Source organism: Coffea arabica, chromosome 8c (assembly GCF_036785885.1).
Source record: "Coffea arabica cultivar ET-39 chromosome 8c, Coffea Arabica ET-39 HiFi, whole genome shotgun sequence".
Lineage (NCBI taxonomy): Eukaryota > Viridiplantae > Streptophyta > Magnoliopsida > Gentianales > Rubiaceae > Coffea > Coffea arabica.
In genome coordinates, this window is record NC_092325.1 from 20813312 (window position 1) to 20837262 (window position 23951).

At 35.5% G+C, this 23951-nt stretch overlaps 1 protein-coding gene across 6 annotated transcripts; it reads right to left on the reverse strand.

Annotated features, from left to right (window-relative positions):
* Positions 1–235: 235 nt before the first annotated feature.
* Positions 236–14366, reverse strand: LOC113732525 (protein ACTIVITY OF BC1 COMPLEX KINASE 1, chloroplastic). 6 transcript variants are annotated; one of them, XM_072062357.1, is made up of 15 exons: positions 13787–14365; positions 13097–13303; positions 11540–11629; positions 11307–11453; positions 10332–10496; positions 9441–9581; positions 9181–9360; positions 8920–8987; positions 5861–5976; positions 4947–5074; positions 3505–3576; positions 1222–1334; positions 958–1105; positions 802–871; positions 236–681 (listed from the first exon to the last, which is right to left on the reverse strand). In XM_072062357.1, exons 1-15 carry the CDS (start codon positions 14165–14167, stop codon positions 617–619), a joined length of 2091 nt encoding a protein of 696 aa, XP_071918458.1. In that variant the 5' UTR covers positions 14168–14365; the 3' UTR covers positions 236–616. The 6 variants fall into 6 exon arrangements, 5 of the variants coding, with proteins under 5 accessions (XP_071918458.1, XP_071918461.1, XP_071918457.1 ...); XM_072062360.1 differs by lacking the exon at positions 8920–8987 and adding an exon at positions 12706–12761 and having other exon boundaries at positions 5861–6056; positions 13803–13940; XM_072062356.1 differs by lacking the exon at positions 8920–8987 and having other exon boundaries at positions 5861–6056; positions 13787–14363.
* Between the last annotated feature and the right edge of the window lie 9585 nt (positions 14367–23951).

A 23951-nucleotide genomic window follows, 5' to 3' on the forward strand; every position in this document is an offset into this window, starting at 1 on the left:
ATAATAAGGTCATTGTAACTCATTATCAAGTTAAAAAACAAATTAACTTTTATCAAGTCAAGCAACTTGCAAATCAAATGCAAATAAACTTTTATTGAATTAAACTCAAATTAAGTGACGAATTATTTAATTCATTTTTCAACTCTATGATGAAGGAATTTGAAAGCACTCATTTTCCACCTATTTAATGTCGAGGGATATTTCGATAAATTTGAGAAAAGGGGAAAGAAAAAAGTAAAGAAAAGAATGGCCTAGAGTGTAATTTTAATGACAAGCATAGGCCAGTCAACATCATTGTAACATATTCAAGGTACTTTTTGTTAAAAGTATTGCAAGAACTTAGGTATTTGCGATGACAGTGCAAGATAATTTACCAACTACCTTGATGTCTTGCACAAAATCTATTATCACTATATGACTTTTGTAACATCTGTTGAGCACTAATTGGTACTCCTGCGGCATCAAGAATCACTGAGCAGATAGGACGTCCTCATAACTCATAAAAGGGGATATTTACAGCGTACAGAAGGCGTCTTACGAATTATGGAGTCCAAGCCCTAACTTCATTCAGTGGGAATAGGTATATACTGTGGTAGACGGAAGCTAGTAGCCTAAACTACCTATCAGACAAGACAGAGGCACTCCAGGACAGCATAACATCCCTAGCAACAGATGGTAAATCTGCAAGAGTTCAAAATTCAAGGAAACAAGTTCAAGAAGGATTCTAAGAAAAGATGAAGTCCTCCGTCATCAGAATCCAAAACCCAAATTCACAAACCATTTTAGGCCAAGAAAATTTACCTTGTGCGACTTCTAGAGCTACAGACGGTATATCTATTTGGTCCTCGAGCAATCTGTACACATCAATAAGCTACAAACGAAGAATGATTGTCAAACTAAAGCAATATCACAAAACTGAAGAAATTGATATCCATTGATGCTAAAACCAATACAAACCTCCTGAATGTGAAGCTTGGAATCTTCAGTTAGGGCAAGGAGTAGCTGTCTACGTATACCCGCATCGAGGAGAAAAAGTCTAGCTCCATCCTTTATTGTGTCTGTAAGGTCCAACTTTCTTTCAATGCGCCACTGTTTGGACCTTTGCCTGAGAAAACAGATGTCAAAACACGGAGTATTTTAGGATAACTGTTACTTGTTAATTTACAGCACTAAAGAGAAGAAACAGACCAAATGGCACTTTAGCTAAAAAATGGTATAAACCTGCTCTCTCCTCGCAGTGCTGGGTTGCTGCTCATCTTTGCCACATTCTCCTTTGCTAGAACAATTAGATTCTCAAGACGCTTCCACTGGAAAACACCGTCTTTAAACAAGACCTAACATATGAGGGGAAGGGCAGACTTAAAAGAAAGCTTGAAAATTATTTATTTTACAGTCCATCAGAATTCTATAATCAATCACCATACAACCTCAGCATTGGATGTAACAAAAGAATCAAAACATACACAAACCATAAGCAATGTTTTGCAAGCAACATATTTCATTGGAGCCACCACTTAAATTACTTTAATCACTTCTAATGCAATAAAACAAAGATAAAACAGGCACTGAAAGGTAACAACCCATGCTAGGGGAGAATTTTTCAAAATATGTATTCAATAATTGCAACACATAAAACTACAACACCACCTATAGCAACTTTCCCATATTGTCATAAGTTCACATGATGTACTCAATCTAGCACAGCCAATATTTAGTTCTGTTTTTCTGCTGCCACTTGTTCCATTTGCATTTGCAGGGTGACAATTTGGATCGTCACAGTCATTACATAACTAGTAATTTAGTTGATATTAAACAGGTGAACAAATTCTTCCTCAGAAAATGAAGTGAATGAATAAAAGTTGTTCTCCCCAAAAAAGAAAATTAAAAAAAATCAGTAAGAAGCTGTCAGCATAGCCAACATATGATGCCAGGGACACTGGTGAGAAGAACAAGACAACTGGTAAGCTAGACAGAGAAAGCAAATGATCTGCCTCTTCAAAAATTTCACACAGAGAAACTAGTACTAGCAAAATTCAAAAGGAAACCAACCAGGGCACAGTTTTCCTGCAAGGAGACAGGAGAAGAAACACAATGCAACTTTGAGATTGAACAAACTACAACCATTAATCTATTTTTTCTTCAGCAATTGCTGCATTTCCTATTTATGTATGGTAAATCGCATGAACCCTTATATTTAGGCCCATCATTGCTCAAGAAGAAAAGCTATTAGTCCTAGCAAATCACCCAGTACCATCATTAAGGAGCTAGTTTACCAGCAAATGGACCCAACTCTGGTTTCCTCTAAATGAGAAGCTATTTTTGTTTTTACCATAAAAGTTCCCATCCAAACTTACTTAACTCAAACTTCACAAGGTTGTTACAACATTTCCCAATATATCCAAGAATCCCAGTGCCTCTCTTCAATTCCTGGGGAACAAGCATCATATACACTTAGATACAGCAGCAAAAGCAGAATGCAAAGGTTTCCCTTTCAGACCTAAAACAACATTTCAACCTTCCTGATCCAACAAAGTAACTAACACTGTCTCACATGTAGGCAAGAGCATTGAAACACTTCACTATCTGACACATCAAACCATGCCTTCCAAGAAACACATTAGAGGGTTAAATGAATTCCAGAAAATTCTTATATTTGACTTCAGAGAGATTGCTAAGATGGGTGTGGCAGGATGAATTGACAGATGGAGAGGTGGATGAACTACTTGACAGGTTTCCATGATGCTGAAGTGAAGAGAACTCATGGACATGATAGATTGGTGGCTATAAAAACATGAACTTTAATGGGATTTGCATTGGCCGAAATTAGGTGCAGGTGGCAGGGCATGAGATTTAATGGATGACAATTAGCAGGCCAATGATTAAGTATGTTTTGTCAAGTTAAAAAAGTCAAAAGATATTACATGAAGTGGTATATACATAAATAAGGATTAAACTGTTTCATTTGAGGACTAAAATGAGTGTTTGAGAAAATATTGCAGATCATTCTTTCCCAGACAGTAACTGTATTATCTGGGGTGTCCAAAATACGCCATTGGTAGTAGTCAAAGCAATCTTTTCTTCTTTCCTTCCCTTCATGATTCTCAAAAGAGTAACCCTTCTTCCAGTAAAGAACACTAAGGAGAATTAATAATAAAGAAGAGCCACAAACAAACCACAAAGCGGCATGCGCAATTTCACAAAATAATACATCCAGCTGTAATTGTTACCGCATGATATAGAAAAGCATCAAGAATTGGTGAAACATAAATTCGTAACATCTGTATCAAGCAACTTAGCAATTAAATTTCACAGGATGCAGTCTCAACAGCTCACAACATGAATGATATGGGGAACAATTAAGCAGGGATATCAGTCCACAGCCATAAGGTCATGCATCAATTGATTGATATAAGGGATTTTTGTCTTTCAATAATCAAATAGAAGAAAAGATAATAATGTGCATTAGAAGATGGCTGTAACATACAGTAAAAGGTTAAACCAAACCTGAATAAGGCGTTCACGTAAAGCAGGGTTAGGATCAGTCAAGAGGCGCTTTGCCACATATGGATAGGCAACCTGGCACAACAGAATCCTCAATTACTAGTTTGACAAGTTCTGAGAAATACATCTAGTATGATGAAATAAAGCAATATGATGAAATAAAGCATTGATCTGCTCCATTCGTCTCTTCCCATTTTCAATAAATATACAGAAGCAAATGGCTTAAATGTTGAATTATGTGTCACAAAACAATACAACCATAAAGATTTGGTACAATTATATACCACCAAATGTACAAAAGCTTAAAAAGCACATTATATTAGTTACTGAAGTGTCAATAAGTACAAATTTTACTCATGTTTTGCAAAAATCAAACTTCTTCTCCACCATGAGATACAGAGTAAGCACAGTTATTAACATAAATATACTTGATAAATAACATTTGTTATTATTTTATTATAAGCACTAATAACATTGTCAACCAGATGTAATACAACTTAAAATAAATTAAGGATGTCGTGCCATGACTATCTTTAAGCAAATATACTTCCTCATCCACTTGACATAATTATTCAAGTAGAATACCAAAAAACTCCTTGTGGTGTGCCGAATGTTCAATTTAACTCCCTCTGATTTGGAAACCTACACTATAGCTCCCTGTGGTTTCGACTGAATTGAAAATTGAATGGAAAGCATCCAATCTAACAGTATGAGGGTTACACACTTCTGGTGAGAGCTAGACTTGCAATAAATAATATTTAAGAGAAAATAATGCCTGCACTTGCTGAAAGTACCCCTATGTGGAGATTAAAAGCTGAAGAAAGAGAGAAGAAGGATTCCAAATCCTTATCCCCTTATTCTCCAAATCAGTCTCCAAATGCTTCTCCTCTCTCGGATCGAAGCTGAAACAGTAAGGGATTACGAGTGAAAATCATCGAATCGTTAGCTTAGAAAATCGTTGAAGGAATGCTAAGGTTAAAATTGCAGAAGGAATGCTAAGGTGAAAATCGTTGAATCGGAGGAATGCTAAGGGATTTCAGATATCAGTACAAGCACAAGGATGAATTTTCCTTGCGATCGACTTCCTATTTTTCTAGAATTCTACACTGATTCTTGAAAGAATTTGGGAAATTTCGAATTTAGGCGTTTTTCTTGCTTCCACTCTTTTTCTATCTCTCTCGAATCTTCAATTTGTGAGTCCAAGAATGATGAAAAATTCTCCTGATTTAATCATTTATACAGGGGCAATATTGACTTTTCACGTACAACCGTTAGATTGGATGCTTTTTGTCCAATTTTCAATTTAGTCAAAACCACAGGGAGATATGGTGTAGGTTTCCAAACCAGATGGAGTTAAATTAAACATTCGGTAAACCACAGGAAGCAAGAACATTGGGCATAAACTATTACGAAAAAATAGGTAGATGAAAAAGAATATTTCTCACCTCAAGAAATTTGAAATCTGGCTCCAGTGTCAAACAGATGCCTTCTTGTGTCAACAAAGAACGGATAACAAGGGAAAATCTCTCTGGAATTCTGATGGGATAATTATAAACTAATTGATTAAATTTTCCTGCAGAAACAAAACCTTCTTTAGTATGAAATTTATTAGCACATTTTCAAAAACTTGTGTAACAGGAAAGAAAGCACCACAGCAGAATGCTTAAAACATTTAAAAAGAAAGATGACTCATTGATATCGCTCACCGTTGGACTGTCTCTTTCCAAATATTTTACATGATTCTTGCTATTGCATTAAGTTTGAGTATAATTTCAAATCATATAGCTACTTTTCCAGGTTCCATTGAAATAGAAAAGTTTAAAAAGATTAATTAAGGTACAGTAGACCAATGATTTTGCAGTTATTTAGCCAGCTGCAGGCTAAATTAAGAAAAGGAATCTTGCATCTGCTTTGCCCATCAGATGACAAATTTTAATCAAGACTAACAGCAGAAACTAGTAAACCTCATGACCTGGAACTCTATGGGAAGTATGTTTCTTTAGGTCAACTACGTTAATCTGCATGCAATTCAAGAGGATGTTTAGCAGAATATTTTCTGCTGCTGCAGAGATGAGGGACGAGTTAAGCATGTTTAAGCTTGCCCTTTCAAAATGAAGGAACCTTAATCCTGCAGCAGTAGCCCAATGCAATTGGGTGAATCCTTGGTCTCATACAATAAAACTTATCGAAACAATAAATTTAAGCCCCTTTTCTGTAATCCCCTTTGAAACTCTGACACAGTATCTCGTGGGCAAATCAGGGAAATGTACACATCAAAAGTAACAGTACTTCATTGCATGTTTGTCACATCCAAAGAGAGAATTTGCAAAGGCATGACAGAATAGAAGACAAGATATACCTGTCACACTTCTGAAATTGAAGTCAGCAAGTCCTTTTTCAAGTGAATTCTGCCAAATTGCTTCAAGAGCTGGGATGATTGGGGATACATCAGTTCCACTAGCCAGAAAACCGAGCCTGGTAAAATCGTTTGCCATCTCAGCATAATCCTCATTTACAGCATGTACGACAGCATCTATCAAAATCTGTTTGTTTTGCTGGAAAAAAGTAAAAGGATAATGCATTGAAAAAAGCTCCCTAGGCTCAGCTAATGGTAACAATGAAACAAATGAAAGTTCTACAGAGAACAATTGTACATGACACAAATAGGGGTGTAAATTAACCAAGCTACTCAACTTGGGCTTGCGAGGTCAATGCCGAATTTGAGTCAAGCTCGAGCTACTTGATAAGGTATTCACATCTAGTATGATTAGGTGAAACCAAAGCTCGGATACTCATGAACCATATCGAGTAGTGCATTTATAATATAATTTTAAATTATTTATCACGAAATCACATTTATAGGTAAGATAATTATGAAATTTTGCCAAAAAACTGAGCTTAAGAACTCAATTGAACGTGATTGAGCTCGATTAAACTCAATTGAGCTGGATTTGCTATTGTGTCACATGATAATAGGTTAGCATTAGAATTGATCTGTACATTCAAGAAATACGGGAATGATAAAGAAGCATGTAAGGGAGAGATATCTTTCACAGAATTGTAAGATGAAACTCAATATATTTCCTGAAAGTGCTCTTTTTTCTCACAAGGGGAAAGCTTATACAAGCATACTCTCTTTTAACGAATGGAATAAGACAGTAAAAGCTCAAGTAACAGGACGCTCCAGAAAAAGAGCTTTATCTTAAAATGTTCTATCAGTAGAAAGATACGTATAAAAATTGTCAATGACACCATTCGGTACTGCCTGTGGTTCTATGATAAACTTTCTTAGCTAAGTACCACAATAGATCCACCACTGTAATTTCCGTCCTTTGGTCAAAATGAAATCCAGAAGGAACATGTAATGAAACCTTAATGATAAGAGTCATGTAGAACCACTAAAGAAATATATGCTTAAATGGTATTATTTGGTTAATCAAGCAAGTTAGGATGCTGTGCACCCACAACATAGTAGACCAGCACCGCTGAAGAACCCAAAAAAAAAAAATCTAGGCAAGGACCAGCTAGTTTGACATGGTAATTTCAAATCATTTAGGAAGTCATGCAGGTGCAGGTATGGCGAAGCTCCTAAAATTACAATTTCAAGCCCCAAAAAAAATCTTCAAAAATGTGTAAAGATATATTAAATTACAATATATCTAAGTTATAGCACGTTTAACCACTTAATAGTTAATTATATCGAGTGATATTGAGTTTCAGTGAGTTCAAGCTGATTTCCAAATATGCAGGTTGCAGCTTTTAATGTCCTTTCCGACTGCCATAAGCTCCTGCTATCCCCAAGTCAGAGTCCAAGTAATTTGTTTGTGATAATAAAAGACATAGGTTTTCCAGTAATTATCTTCAGTTAAGATCACCACATCATTTCAGTGAAACATCCATTATATGGCAGTCGGAAAGGACCATTGAAAGCTACAATAGTTCTCACAAGATTAATTGCATGTCATGGATATTTCAAAATGCTTAAGGACTTCATTTCTAAGACTGAAGATTTGGAAGGAATATCAAGAAAGCTAGTAATATCGGTTTTCCAAAGACTTATAGCCGTCTAAGATCACAGCTCTCCCAGATGCAAACCTCATTACTGAGAACAAAATATTCATAAGAGCCATTTGCATGTGTGAAAATAAGCTCTGATTTGTCAAACTTCCTAAGCATTCCTTTTATGGCAACAGCTAACACATTTGCATCAAATTCCTTTTGTGCACAGAAACCCCATGTAACTGCAAAAGATTTCTCTTCAAGACGCAAAAATACACCTTAAGCATAAGCAACATCACAATCTAAATTCTTTCCTACAACCAATCATAATAACCATGCGATTTCAGTAGTTGGGAGGAGTTGCTCCTTGAAGGCTTTATGTGGTGTCCACAGTAAGTTCAAAATCTCCAAATCCAAACACTTTCAAATCAATAAGGATCTGTGCTCATGAAACCACCAATAACCAGTGGGGCTGGTGGCGTACTAAGTGGTTCTCATGGTTGCATGATAATAACTAGAATTTGTTGCCACAGAAAATACAAAATTTCAAAGTTGGAAAGTGGCCATCTCAGCTACTGTTGGCTCATGCTCAAACAAAGTGTACACATCTTAATTATTCAGACTTTATTGTGGAGGCTGATTCTAAGTGATGATCTGCATTATGCATAAAAATGCTTAGGGCATGGAGCATCCAGAATATTGAAGGTAAACTCAACCTATCCTTGAGGGAGATGAGTAAACCTTTTAACAAGCAAAACCTTTGCTACCCTGATGACCATTGACTCTTAAAATAAATATAACTTTCTACCTCTGATATTGATCCAATTTGCACAAAAGATATCTAAAATGATTCTATACCCTGTAAACAAAAAACAAGATACCTGAAGTCAAAAGCCTTTAAAAAAAGGCAAAATTACCAATCTTTTATAGAGAAAAACCCAGGAAACCTTAACTTCTATGAGCTCCCAGGTAGGCTGCTTAGTGTGCAAAACTCATGAACACTAAAAACCAAATTGCTTTCATTAATCATTTGTTGGTTACATCATTTACTTGGCTTAAATTGCAAACTGTAGCCAGTGGCATCTATTATTGCACACTGGAGGAATGGCTGAGAAGTTCACTGAAAACATTTATCTATGTCAAAGAAACACTCCAACATATAAAGACAGAATGACATTAAAATAGTTTGACTTTTTAGCAAAGCAATAAGATGTGTGAATAAGGGAAGAGGAGGGCAGCCAGGAAAAGAAGAGATAAGAAAGAAACTGGAAGAAATGTTGTAACTATTTCCAAGGATCTTAGATGCATCAGATGATATAGATGAGTTATTCCCTTTCCATATCAAAACTTGATATAGAACTGAGAAGAAAAGGTAATGGGACACAGTGCAAAATGATACAGAAGGACATAAAACTTTACAAAAGAGCCACATCCATTTCACAATTGTAGACCACATCCAATTCATAATGGTAGACCACCTCGGATTCCTACGAGACACCAGAAAGTTGATCAATATTGAAGATGACATATTGCTATTAAACGGTCTGAATATAGCAAGTCATGCTTTTCATGCTTGGAAAAGGAAGAAAGAGGCGTGATACAATTCATTTTACTTGATATCAGGAGAACATATATCATCTTCTTATTTCAAGCAGATGCAGAAGAATATATGTATATTACCTGACTAAGCACAGCAACATTCCCAAAATCGACATATGCTATACGTCCATCACGCAAAGCAAAAACATTTCCTGGGTGTGGATCACCATGGAATAGACCAAACTCCAGCAACTGTCTCAAGGCAGCACTTACTCCAACAGTCAAGAATCCATCTATGTCAATTCCCGCCTCCTTGATAGCCTGCATAACATTGAATATATCTAAGAAGCCTGAAAAGAACAGTAACATAACATACATCTGCAAAGGATTTGCAATCAAACCTGTGGATCAGTGCATCGGATCCCATCAATCCATTCCATTACCAAGACATGTGAACCAGAAAGCTGTCGGTAAACCCCGGGAATTTTAACAGTGGGATCATCTTTAAAGTTTTCTAGGAAATCTTCAATATTGCGAGCCTCCTGGAAGCAAGAAAGTAAAACCACTTGAAAAGAATCCAAAGAAATCAAATCTGACATGGAGTTGAATATGATTAAGTACTCTTTTTTAAGCTCCAGATCAAAAGAGCAATGATTAAAATAAAAAAAAAAACTAAGGATGAAATATGTCAGAAGAATTTCGCATGTCATGTCTATTTGTTAAGGTGTGTAATGAATATTTCATTCATCTCTGTATCCATAGATAACTTAATTCACTAACTTAATGGACAACCTAAACAAATAAGACTAGTTTTGTAATGGTTGCGAAATTGAAACACAAGACTAATCTAAAAACTATGAAGTCCACGCCAGGAAGACAAGTTGAAAAGCAAACAAAACTTTGAACAGTAAAATGCAACGATTTATGCAAAATTTACTTTAGCTTCTACCGTTAGTTTCACATGAAAAACACTGCTACTTCAAGTGCAATTTGTTACATCCCAAGTTTGCAAGTCTCACAAATCTTTCATCACGTCGCTTCTTTTCTTTGTTTTATCTTTCTTGTTCTTTTTTTTTTTTTGGTTTTTCCCGGGGGCAATGTGTGGTGGACAATGTCTTAAATATCGTGGAGGGAGGTAAAAGTTGTAGAAGAAGATTGTAACCATTTTACACCTCTAGAAAATATTAACCTCCCAATGCCTAAAATCTCAAATATACAATGCTTTTATTCTATCTAAAAGTCATATTCTTCTTATTTTTTGGTGTCAAGCCGAGAGAGTTCTGCAAAAATACCAAAGTGTAATCAAGCTCCTCCAGAAGCTTCTCGCCAAATTCATCAACTATAAGCTCTGCATTGCAACCCAGCTTTTGTAAACTGATGCCATTCAAGAATGATGCCAGGGTCCGGAAAAGGAAAAGATCTCGATATATAATAGGCTCTATCTCAGGTCTTTGCACCTACAAGAACAGTAATGACATACCATTAGACTGCTGTCCTAACTGCAGGTATTGGGCAATTTCATCTTCAATCACATCAGTACAAGGTGCACAAGTCAACCGTAAAGCATCAAGTGGGGAAAGCAAGACCTCATGTACTACAAATACATGACAATAAGAAAAGGTAAAGACGGCATGCTAAATTGGCAAAGGACATATAAAAACCACTTAAGAATAAACAAAAAGATACATTCAACAAACTGATTCATGAGGATTGTAGAACATGAGCTAATTTTAAGAAATCAGAAAATGAGAAAAACAATCAAATATAAACAAGCTACTGCCAAATCCAATTATAAAGTGTGAAATAAACATCAACAAGCATATGTATACACAATCAGTATACAATGACGGTCACTATTGGTAACTTCTGAACTTTTCCAGCATGTGATCATATCTTACACTCTGGACTAATAACTGTAAATACAATTAAGAACTTCAACACTACCACCAATGGGAGGATGACCAAAAATAAAAAATGGATCAATCTCAGCTACCATCAAAGATTACAATTTTCTGCACAGACTTAAATACATCACTTGTTTTCTATACCACTCAGACTAGGCATAATACCATATATTATAAGAAATCATATATCAGAGAGTAAGTAATAAGAAAACCTACAACCACAGCCTCTCAAAATGGAGTTAGAACAAGTTTCATGCTATCAGATAAAACTAAAAGCTGGCATGTCTAATGTAAACCAAAAGAGAAACTGAAAGATGTAAGAACATAGATAAATTTCAAGAATCAGGAGGAATATCAGAGAACCTTAATTGCAACATCCTCTCCGGAGGCACGTAAAGTAGCTCGATAAACCTGACCCAAACTAGCTGCTGCTATAGTCTGTGACGAAATTTTGCTGAAAACAGCTTCAAGAGGTTGACCTAATTCCTCTTCTATGATGTTAAAAGCAACCTAAATCATTTTCAATGACATGCAGCTCAAAGAAAAAGGATTGTTCCAAATTCACCAAGTACGGGAAGAAATCACAAAGCACATACCTGGTCGGGAAAAGGAGGAACATCATCTTGAAGAATGCAAAGTTCATTCATGTAATCTTCTCGAATTATATCAGGCCTGTTTGCAAGGACCTGTTTGAATATAGATAAACAAAGAATATCAACTAAAAATACATTGGACAAATAAATGAAGGTTGCATTTCATTCCAGAATAATAATTCAGTGTTACAACTTGAATAGCAAAAATCTCAAATATTCAATGCAAGTGCGTCTCAAACTCAAAGCAGTCAGAAATCCATCAATCACATAGCTTATGCCGTATTCTTTGAGGCCAAATTTAAAACGTGTTAAAATCCAAACAGGACAAATCCTGAAATCTAACGTGTTATTCTCATCCATTCATCTGAAGGCAAAAGAGTGGGAAAACAATAAAACATAACACCAGCCGTCTTATATATTCTAAGCCACCTGAATAAAAATTTAACTACAAGATTTATACTATGGGCAACAGTCAAAAAGAAAAACAGATTGAGTGTGGCTAGTTTAACCTTTGACTCAGGCTAAGGGTCATGTGATGTGTGCTGGTACCCAAAAACAATGAATGAAATTAGCAACTAATGATGGTTTCTTAAACCCTTCATTTCGGTGGGAGGAAAGGGAGAGAAATAGAAGATTGGGGAAAAAATTTGAGTACTCTCTCATTAAGGAGTTTAAATCGGAGAAAAAAGAAGCGAAAATAGTAGATTGGGGAGAAAGTGTGACTACTCTCTATTTCTTCCCACTAACTGCTCTCTGTTTCTTTCCTTCCTTTTCTTCCCACAAGTGGGAAGAAATGAAGAGAGGTTGGTTTTGTAAAGTTAAAATTTTGGCAATGCCATTTTGTCCATCAAACAAAGAATTAAATCTTTTCTCTTTTCGTCCTCAAAACTCTCAAACACAGAAAAGAAAGTTAAAGCAAATTCCTTCTTTTCTTTTCTCTCCTGATGTCTCCACGCATGTGGTGGTTACAATGTACTCCTTTTAACTTCATCCAAGATTATCTTTCAAGCAACAACATACAAGATGAGAGAAAAAATAAATACATCTCTCACGTTCCCCAGCAAAATGTCAATAGAAGATTATGTTTAGCTTGCTGGTAACTATAGTGACAAACAAGACGCAACATTCAACAGTCCAAAGCAACATAAGCATTTCATTTAGTAAAGTACCATCAATTATCCACTCCAAGTGCAGCCTTTCATTAGTTTCCATCTATTTCGTCCTTCTAAAAATCAGGAACATACAAAACTTGATCAAGATGAGCTCAGACTTCAAAAAGTCCTTTGCCACTACTTATCAAGATGAGTTCACTTTCACATTTTTGAACTTTGACAAATAAGAGATCAATAATATCTAGGAATTCTCTCATTTTTCTCAATTCATATTTTCTGCTTTCATATTTTCTGCTTATATTGACCAGCTGATCTAGAGAAAAAGAAATACCAGATTATATGAGCAGTTTAAGCAAGTAATCCCCAACTCATGCAGGATGAATACACCAAGAACTCTGCAGGCATAAGAAAGCAAGTAAATCATCTATTAAAATAAAGCAAAACAAACCTGTCCAGCTTTGATAAAAGAAGGTCCGAGATCACAGAGAAGATTTCTTAGCTGGCTGGCGCGAAATGGAACCACTTCTTCATCACGACCAACAAAATAATCATACACTAATGTAGACCAATAAAGGCCTAACTTCCATACTATCTCCACCCCGCGACCAATGAGTGACAATATTGCGCCTCTTGACTCCAATACCTTATCCCTCACCTGAACGACCACACAACCATTACATCGCAGACCAGGATCATAGGCGAAATTAATACATACGACCAGCATATTAAACAGAAGAAGCCGGCAACTATAAAAGCATGATTCACACGATATTTACCGCTAGAAACTTGCAATAAGCTAGAAATCCAATACTAATCTTAAAACGGTTGACTGATGGTAATAAACTACAGTAAAAAAAAAAATCAAACAAAAACCCACTAAAACCAGAACAGAGAAAATTACTGACAATGATACTCTTTGATGGTATTGAAAAAGGTGTTATCCTGAGCTATCCATTATCAAGTAGTACGTTCTTTCATTAATTTCCACAAGATATGAAACCAAATTAAAAGAAAAACAAAGCTACATAGTGTGAATTTGCTCATATTCCAAGCATTGAAAATGGTTATCAAAAGTACACTCCAATTTCCAGAAAACCGGAACAAATAAAAATCAACAATACAAAGTAAATCTTCGTACTGTTTGGGGAGAGTACTTGCGAAACGGAATGCAAACGCCGCGCTCAAAATCAAGCTGCTCCAAGGCCGTATTCCCGTTACCAGCACTACGAGGCTTTCCATTTCCGGCGGCCATTGCAACCGTCTCCGTCTCCGTCTCCAGCGACGAAGTTCTTGTTGTTGCCAAAGTATTATTGTTGATTTTATCACTTTTGCTATTACTACCAGTTCTATAGCCTGTGTTATTCGCCGCCGCCAAATTTGATATCCGGCGGCGGAGCTTCTTCTGAATCGGCTGAGAAAAGTGGAGACTTTTGTTGATTGTTTGTCGGATTGGATTGGAATTCCACCTCGGAGAAAGGAAATTATTGTTAGGATGGTTTGTGGAAACGGTCAGCTCCATTTTCGAAGGTGGCTCGGATAATGAATTACATCAAAGGAGGAAAGTAGCCGAATGAGTGTGTGTGTGTGCGTCTTTTTTTTTTTTTTTGGATAATGATGAAAAAACTTGCGTGGCTCTGGGATGGTTTTGGTCGTTGGAAGCCATTAAGTTGTGTGCTTGCTTGTTTGTTTGTGTAATAACGGCTTGAGTGGATTGAGGGGGACTGGAAGGGGGAAATAGGGGCTAACAGATACGAATGGTTCTAGGAAGATTCTTGTAGGTTTTTCATTTGGAGCGATAATCTATTTCTTTAATTGGCAAACCGTGTACGGGAAGGACCGTCAAACCTTAAATTTCATTAATAATATAAAAAAGGGATAATTGCAGAAACCTCCCTTGAGGTTTCTGACACTATCACTCACCTCCCTTATAATTTAGAAAATAGCACTTACCACCCTTAAACTTAAGGTTTGTGTTGCAGATTCAGTCCATGCCAGAAAAGTTACCATTAAAATTTTTTTTTAAGGAGTGAGTTGAGAAATTTGTACCAAATTTGCTTTTTATGCTACTTGCCAAGTTGTATTAACAGAGAAATGACAAAATATGAAAAGCTATTAAGAATTAACAAAATTCAAGGGGTGTAAGTGTAATTGAATGAATTTTTCAACAATACATGAAGCAACGATGGATACTAACAGTTACGTAAATGACTATATGTAAGCCCCGATGCAACCAAATACAACCAAAATACTCAACCAGACAAGTAGTCAAGTAAATACAATGACAAAGAATATAAGCAATTTTAAAGTACAAAAATAGAGTAACAATAAAGTAAAAGAAATTCAAACCAATCAAACTCCCAAGCTTCTTCCAAACTTGGAGTTGAATCCACCAAATAGCTTCTTCAATTGATGGTAGTGCTAACCAACTTGTACAAGTGAAGGCTCACTCCTTCCTCACCCCAAACATACTTTGGTTGAGCAAAGGAATTTTACTACTCTCCAAGTAAACCCTCAACTAGCTACAATTGAAAGCTTACCCACTCAATTAAGAACTACTTTATACAAGTGAGGCAACCTTTATCAAGGTTTTACCACTCCAAATGATAGGTTCACCTTCACCAAAGTTTTACTTCTCCTAGAGAGTAACCTTCACTTGAGCAACCTCACAACCCAACTTTCCCAACCCCTTATACAACCAACAAAGAATATTTCTACTCAAAGATCTCACTTGAAAGCTTGTATATAGTGTTGGCAAAAAGTCCGTGTCTTCTAGTGCTTTGGGGTATTTATAGAAGGTGAGAAATGGCTCCAAAAGACTCTCCAACGGTCAAATATTAAATGCTGTCGAAACTAGCCGTTGGCCTGTCGGACGTCCGAACCATTTGCTCTGCGTCCGAACCATGCGTCCGAACCACCTATTGGACGTCCGAACCATTTGTTCTGCGTCCGAACCCTGCGTCCGATAGAAGTCAGAATGTTCAACTTTCATTCTTTTTGTGTCGGACGGCCGAAGCAATGAATGAGCGTCCGATCCAAGCGTCCGAAGAGTATCGCCGTTTGTCGAACGTCCGATCCTCTATCGAGCGTCCGATCCTCTATGTCCGAACCTTCATATTTCTTAACTTCTCTTTGATTCAAATCTTTTCGATTCTCTTTTAGATCAATGACCCGTTCTAACAAATTTCTCACAAAAAACATTAGTCCAAATCTACATTTTGGTTTGATAATCATCAAAACCAAAGACTGATCAAACAAAGTCAACACCATATATCCAGGTTCTTGCAGCAAAGTTTATAAAGAATACACATCACTTTTAAAACTCTCTATTAGTAATATGAATAGTTACTTATGGGGGTAACATAATTGTTTATGTTATCAGCACCAATCATATACAAAAAAATATCATTGAATAATCAGTTAATTAACAGCATGCTTAAACATCACTAAAAGTTACTGAGTATGAGATAAGCCTAGTTACAAGTAATTAGAAGTGCATACTGATAAGATAAAGTTGCCTTTAGTAAATGAACTGCAGTAAGTGCATTAGAACATGTACTAAAACTGCTATTGTTGCTGATATTTCCAGATTATAGGGTTATAATTGTATTAATGGAAAGAGATGTAGTGATATATATTTTTTTTTAGGTGTGTCCCGCAGGGAGTGGACCCCGCAGACTATTCACCACCCTCAGCAACTTGCTGGCAGCAAGGTTCGAACCAGGGACCTGAGGCTCCATCTTCAGCAACCTCAATCACCAGACCAAGCCCCTGAGGGCAAAAAGCAAATACTTTTTTCGCGATGCGTGAGTAGATATTTTACGTGTTTTAAGTGTGTTTTACTAGTTAGTTTTGATGTGTTTTAACTACTTTTATAGCTAATTAAATAGGTTTCTAGTGAAAATATACATTTTGTGGTTTAAGCAGTAAAAATGCATTTCTATGGATTTTTATGGTGAAAACTTCATGTTTTTGTAGGTTTAAGGATTCAATCATCAAATGGAGTGCATTGAGAAGATTATTGCATGATTATTGATGATTTGAAGTAGTTTAATGAAGACATGAAGTGCAAAAGAGGAAATGGAATCAAGAACAAAAGAAAAGCAAGTTTTACAGCTTTGACACATTTTCGTATTTTGGCTATATCTTGAGATACAATGATCAGATTGAGGTGATTCTTATACCATTTTAAAGCTAAGAGATAGATCTATATTTGGTATGAAGACCTCGAAATCCAGTGTGTGATAGCCCCACTTTCCCTTAGGGCATACTCCAAAGGTTAGTGGATTGCCTGCCCAACTCTCGCCAGGACTACTAAGCCAAAATTCACATTTACCATACTAAAACGCGCAATTTAATTTCGATTAATCAATCCATATTCTATACAATGGAATCTCTAAAGATTCAACTTAAATTATAAGCCAGCATCCAAACAAATACAAATACATATAAGGTTTACTAATACAGAGGAGCTCAAACCAAAACAAACTATAACTAGCTCAACTCTTTCCCCAAAATTCATGTTCCAAAAATTTCACCCCCTGTAAGGAAAACAAAGGTAACAGAGTGAACTTTCGCCCAATGAGGTACCAAAAAGGTCACGCAGTCAAGCATCACACAATTGCACTTTTAATCTATCAAATATAAGCATCAAATATAGATATAAGTAAACACCACGGTTTAAACGAAGTAGTTCAAGTAAAAAGATATAGATAGCTCTCAAGAGCCAAATTCCCCGTTGCATTACTTGATCCAAACCAGTTGACACTCCGTCAACGATTAAAAAAACAAAACCATGGCCGTAGATCCTCACTTTACACTAATTTCCGTCCACCAAACATACCCCTTACCTGGCCCGAACACCAAATAAGAACAATGGTAGTAATACTTGAGTATATCAGATATCAAAAGTATTCAGTGAATTAGTAACAGTTTCCTCATGGTTCGTCATTTTACCTCGACCAAGTCCTAGCTGGCTCGATTCGATTGACTACCAATGAGGTTTGAGCTCAAATCTCACAGTAAGTTCGTTGGATACTAGCCTCCAAACAACATCAACTCATGCACAAGTAACAGATCCAAATTTGCACAGTAAACCAGTCAAATAGTTAAGAAAAACGAGTGTGATAAAGTACACTCTCGTCTTGTCCAGAATAAATGAAAGTCACAGTTATTCAAGTCATAAATTTCAAGCACAAGTAAATCAGTTAAGCAACAAGTCATGCGAGTGGTACATTCACCAGTTCAAGCAAAAACAATGTCAAAAGTTTCCTCTCAAATTGTGCCCTTGATCACCAACAAGCCCTAAGAACAACCAAAATAAAATAATTATAGTCCCCACATCCAAAGTCAAGTGAACAGAATTCAAAATTTAGGCTCGATTATGAGTCGTTTGCCTATCCAAGTTAGCTACTAGTGCAAAGATGCAAAATGTGATTTTAGAGTGAAAAGGAAACATTTGGACCTAAGAACATGAATAACCAAAGAGTCCTTCATTTCAATTCATGGTTGGAATTGCCAGCAACAAAATAGCTAAGAAGACAACCAACTTCGAGGTTAAAGTTAAACAAATGCAACTAGAAAGTATACTAGAAGGAATCATAACTTTTCCTCTTACTTTTCACTTGATTTCATCAAAATTTCAGCTTATACGCTATCATCAAAGTGCATGCAATAAATCACATGTAACTTAAGTCCAAACCATCCCAAAATCATCCCCTTATCTCACTTATTTCATAAGAAAGGAAGTAGTAAAAATTTCAGCAGCACTTTCCCTTGTTTCTTTACTTTTTCATCCAAAATCAACACCAAATTTCATTTCAATTCCACCTCAATCGCAACCACAAGTCATAAGCTATAAAATACACTTGATTAAGGCCACAAACCATCCCCAAATAGCCAATTCATAACTCAAATATCAACAACATCAAAGCTGAATTTTTTGAAACCCTAAGCTGAAAATTTCAAATACAAGCTGGAATTTTCCTCAAGCAAGCCAAACTAACATATAAAAGCCAGATAATCCACATGCAAAGCTACCAAATCATGGCCAAGCTCAAGCATCATATAAAGGCTGAAATTTCACCATAAAAGTTGAAAATTTCAAATCATCACTTCAAACCATGAAATTTCTCATGAAAACTACCAAAATTCAACTCTAAAACCACTAGTATGCAAGTATTAGAAGTAAAAAGAAGTTTCTTGCCATAGTTACCTTGAAACCCCAAGAAAATGGAAACCAAGTACTTCTCTCCCAAAAATCTCTCCACTAAAGCCTTTGATCTTCCTTGGATATCATTTTTTATGGAGTATTTTGCAAGACTAATGGTTAAAATCAAGATTCAAGCAAGAAATTTGAGGTTGAAGATGAAGTTTCCTTCCCTTTTTTTCTCTCAATGGTTCGGCCAAAAGAGGGGAAAGTGATAGGATTTTTTTGTCAATTTTTAGTTAATTAAAGAGGTAAGAAAGTCTTTAGTCAAAGTCAAAGGTCCAAGACCTTTGTGACAAATGATTAACCAAGATTAATTCTCATCTTGTTGTTTTCCATAGGCTAAACTATCTAACTAACCTCTAATTATCCCTTAGCACCTTATACAATAATATCCCTTTATGCAAAACTCCTACTAATCTTAAAAAATTTATTGCACTTACCGCATTAGCGGGTCCCACTTTCATAATGCATTTCGAACTTAGCATGAACTAACTTATACAAAAAAATGATTTAAAAACTTGACTCACTTATAAAAATATCTAGAAAATTAAGAAAATAAAGTAAAGTATAGAAAATATATTCAAAGAAATAAAATAAAATAATATAAAATAAGAAAATTTTCGGGTCCTCACACAGTGTAGTCGTTTTCCTAGTCAAAAAGTCGAAATGCAGAAGTGCAATTTTAGGGTCAAAAGCTGAAACAAGGGATTCACCAGTTGTGGTATTTTGGTCATTTCGTAGTCCACAGAGCTCCAACTTGGATGATTCTAGATGAATTGGAAAGTAACTCAAAGGGCTACGACTTTTGTGTTTTGCAAGAGAGCTAGTTCGACCTCCATCATCGAGAAAATATCAGTAGAATTTGGACAAAAAACAGAGCAAGAATGAAATCTAGCCAGAATTAGCAAACCTGCAAAAAGAGCAAAACAGGGGCTCAAAACGCGGGCACAGGCCGTAGTTTATGCCCACGTTTTAGTAGATTTCGGCTGCAACTTGCTCTGCAATTTGTGCTCTTTTCACACAACCTTTTTGACCACTTTTTCTGCAAAGATTTCGGCTGGAAATGATCAGATGAGTATGGAAACTTTGAGAAGTAATCTTGGAGAGTTTTAAGAGTAAAAAATGACAACTGTAACAACTCATTTGGCTCTTGAATCCTCTATAAATAGAGGTCTTTGGAGAACATTTGAAAAAAAAAACTTTGGAAGGCTAGAGAAACTCACCAAAAATATAGTCTTCACTAGAATTTTCTTAGTTCATTAGTTAGGGTAAGAGTAGTTAGTGTAGTTTTTCCTTCTTGTATTTTTAGTTAGATTTGGATGAAAATTTGAAGAGCAAAGCTGGAGAGTTTGAATATCATGTGACAAGGGTGACTTCTCTCCTATCACTTTCTCTTTTGTATTTGACTTCATGTTTAACTATAATACAAATTTTGTGTTTGATTTATATTTAGTTAAAGTTTATGCCTAGAGTTATGGTTGAACTTGCTATATCTTGTTAGTGAAGTTTACTTGGTTATTTGGTGATATTATTTTGATCAAGTTATTTATCACTTTTGCTTTTCTAATCATGATTAACCGCCCATTAATTGTGATTATCTAAAGGTGTTAAGTTTGCAATGAGAATTGGAATTTAACACTAGTTCAAGAAAGTGATAAACCTAGGGAGTACACTCACGAGAGTAGAGGTGCACCTATATGGCTTTAGTGACTTGTTCATGTAATTTTATAGAAGAAATGTGCTTGTAATTAATTTTATAACCACGAGAGTAGGTATGGTTTAGCTATAAGTATAGTTGATTCACTACGAGAGTAGGTTTCACATATATTAGGAAATTACGTCATAACTAGCCAAGATAATAGCATTCACTTAACCGGTAATCTCATTTGCAAGAGTAGTAAGGAATTCTATATCTCTAGGAGTTTTCTAATGTTATTTTTATTAATTTTATATTTATGGTTGTCTAGATAATAAAGGAGTTCGAAAAACACCGATAATTGCAATCTTCCCTGTGAGATCGACCCTTAATACCCTATACTCGCTTAAGATTCGTATACTTGTGATAAATCGCGTGTGGGATATTTACGAATTATAAATGTAAAACTTGATTGTGGATGAGTTTATTGTATATGTATACCCCGCGCACGTCATGTAGCAACTTGAGAAGTAGTAGCAGACTGAACTAGAGGAGGTTTTGAAATAGAAATGACTTAAACAGATACATTTGCGCAAGTTCTCTTTATACTTACTTTAGTAGAACCTCCAAAATTGTTTACTGGTCTTCCTTTTTGCAGTTGTATAAAATTAGATTTAAATTGATTGGTTTGAAGAACATAACATAGAAACATGTATGCCGTTTTCTTCCCTCAATTGGCACCATTCCTTAGTTTTGCTTACAATGGCTAACGAGACTAAAACTCACAGGTGATCTAGTTTAATTAGTCACTTAATTTATTGACAAAAAATAATTTTTCTTTCCTAAAATTCATTCATTAAGTTTCTGCAATTAGTTAGGGTATAACAGTAAAATTATATAATTTATTGTTAGCAATAGGTCCAATTTCCTCCTAGGGGAGGTTAGTGCAATTTTAGAAACTATAGGGGAGGTGAGTGCTAGTGTCAAAAACCTTAGGCGAGGTTTTTGCAATTATCCCTATAAAAAAAGGAGGAAGACATAAATCTTAACTTAGAAATTTAATTAAAAATTTGAGTTATAGAAAAGAGAAAATTAATGTCTATGCAGGAAAAGCAATTTTACCTATCTAGTTGAAGGCTTGAAGCTTGCCTCTTATCTAACGAATTTCTTTATATATTGTTCCTACAAGAAAACATTACAAAGTGATGTTTGTTGAGGCATATAAGGGTCGATGCAATTGGCCATTGAGGTGTCATTGAAAAATTGATTTAAATTTTTTTTGGCTGCCTTAGGAACTACAAGGAATGATTTTTTTTTAAAAGGCTTCGCTGCATGCCATATGACTTACTTTTTTTTATGGTAACGATAACATTTCTATGACCTAATAATCTAGAGGAAGGGGAGCTTAAAGAGGATATGTATAAGGGACTAGTAGGTATAAGAATTTTATTAGACCAAAGGGGTGTTTTAGCACCTCCTTTGAATTTTTTTCACTGCATGTAGGGTTCAAACCCTTGACTTACAGGGCAAAGAGGGACTTGGTCGGCCATTGAGCCAAAACTTAGTGGTTGCATGCCATATGACTTACGGTGAAACTTCTTTTTATCATCGTCGCATCCTAGCTGGATAAGGCAAACTTTTTTTAAATTTTAAATATACTTTTTTAATTTTTGTATCCATAAACCCTAAAATCTGATATTACGTAAAACAAAAATTACGAAAAAAATTTGATCCAATCCGAAACACAAAATCAACTTGTAAAAAAGAAGATTTTGTATATTATTGTCATTTCCTATGTTATTTGACGAAAAATTAGCATATGGTTAGAAGAAAAGATAAATATGTAATAATTTACTAAGTAGTCAAACTGTCCCTCATCTCCTTGATAACTGTCATGTCGAGGCTGTTGCGAAATAGGAGATGTAATGTAGCGGACAATGCAATTTTGGTACCATGTCATATGATCAGCCATAAACCTATTTGGATTGCGTCGATGGCCTCGAACATATGATTCAGTATGATGCTCCCAGTAATGAACCTAATAACTATGGTATTGGACTTAATCCTTCTCGACATGGTCTGATTAACACAAAGAATGCAGTTTCTTGTTTGTATCTGTGTGAACATACTCAGGTATCGGCTAATGCATCCTAAACTGTCGTAGTACCTACCGGAGAAAGTGAAATTCGTCAATCTCTCAATATATCAATGGAACTAATGACCACTATATGTATTGTCCGGCTGAGCAATAGGCAGAAAGATGTGTAATAAGGTTGGCAAAATAAGACTCCCAAGTAAACTATATCAATCAGAAAATGAAACAATCAGACTAATACTATAGTAGCAACATTCATCAGTTGTGTAACTTATCGACGTCTTTCTTGGTTAGCTGATCACAAAATGAGGATACAACATGCGAGAGCATGTATTTCATCATACGACTATTTGTCCAGCTACCACATTTGAGAAATTCGTTTCCCTATTCAACGGGAACCAACACGGTCAGTTAAATTCTAGGTATCCTTTCCCACGCTTATAACTGTTAAAAATAGAAACATTGTCCAAGTCATGTTATTTATGTGAGGATCCGAAAAATTTCTTATTTTTATCGAATATTATTGGTTTATTTAAATATTTATTCACATGTTTTCTCCAAATAATTTATTTCAACCATTCTAAGTCCATTCATATGGAACAATGTCTTCCTTATGTTTTTAAAACGTCACGTTAGCAAATTTAATTTTCGGAGGTTCGTTTAAGTGAGAAATAATGAGTACATGTGTTTCGAGGTGATATTCTATTCGAGAGTGTAATTATCTCGGGAAAATTAAGAATGATCAATAGTAGATTAAGAAAAGTTAATTGAGAAATTAAAGGTGAATGAGTTCTAATTAAGTGCATACCGCTCGCGCGTCGATAGTTTTCCGAAAGACGTGCTGATATAAATTTATTGGAGATTTGAGAAAGTAATACTAGACTCATGCGAGGACCGCGAATTTACTTATTTTAAATTCCTATTACTGGCTTATTTAAATATTTAATTGGCCGTTTGCTCCGAATATTTTATTCCAACCTTTTTAGACCCAATTACATGGAACTATGGCTTACATGTATTTTTAAAATGACTCGTTACAAAATTAATTTTTGGGAAGTTCGTTTAGTGAGAATAGTGAATTGGCGTTTGGAGGTAATAATCGAATTGAGGATATAATAAGTTTGAAAAATTGGAGACTTGTACATTAGTATTGAAATAGGTATTTTATGTTTAAGTGTTCAATTATTAGTTAGTGATACTATCGTTATAAGAATTTCTTGAAAATTCCACTTTATCGCGCACAAATTGGGAGTACGCGTTTTTACGCGCGCGATATAATTGAGGGACCTTAGACCTTTATTTTTAGACCATTGAGAGTGAATACTAATAGTATGAAAATAAATGCATTAGAGGTATAGTGCACA

What these genes read in the sequence shown, in the direction of transcription:
- LOC113732525 (XM_072062356.1), bottom strand. Translation starts at nt 14,167, where the DNA reads ATGGAGCTGACCGTTTCCACAAACCATCCTAACAATAATTTCCTTTCT. An exon ending in GAGAGGATGTTGCAATTAAG is followed by an intron (nt 10,497 to 11,306) that starts GTTCTCTGATAT and finishes CTGTTCTTGTAG; the next exon opens with GTGCAAAGACCTGAGATAGA. An exon ending in TACGTGAACGCCTTATTCAG is followed by an intron (nt 1,335 to 3,504) that starts GTTTGGTTTAAC and finishes CTCATATGTTAG; the next exon opens with GTCTTGTTTAAAGACGGTGT.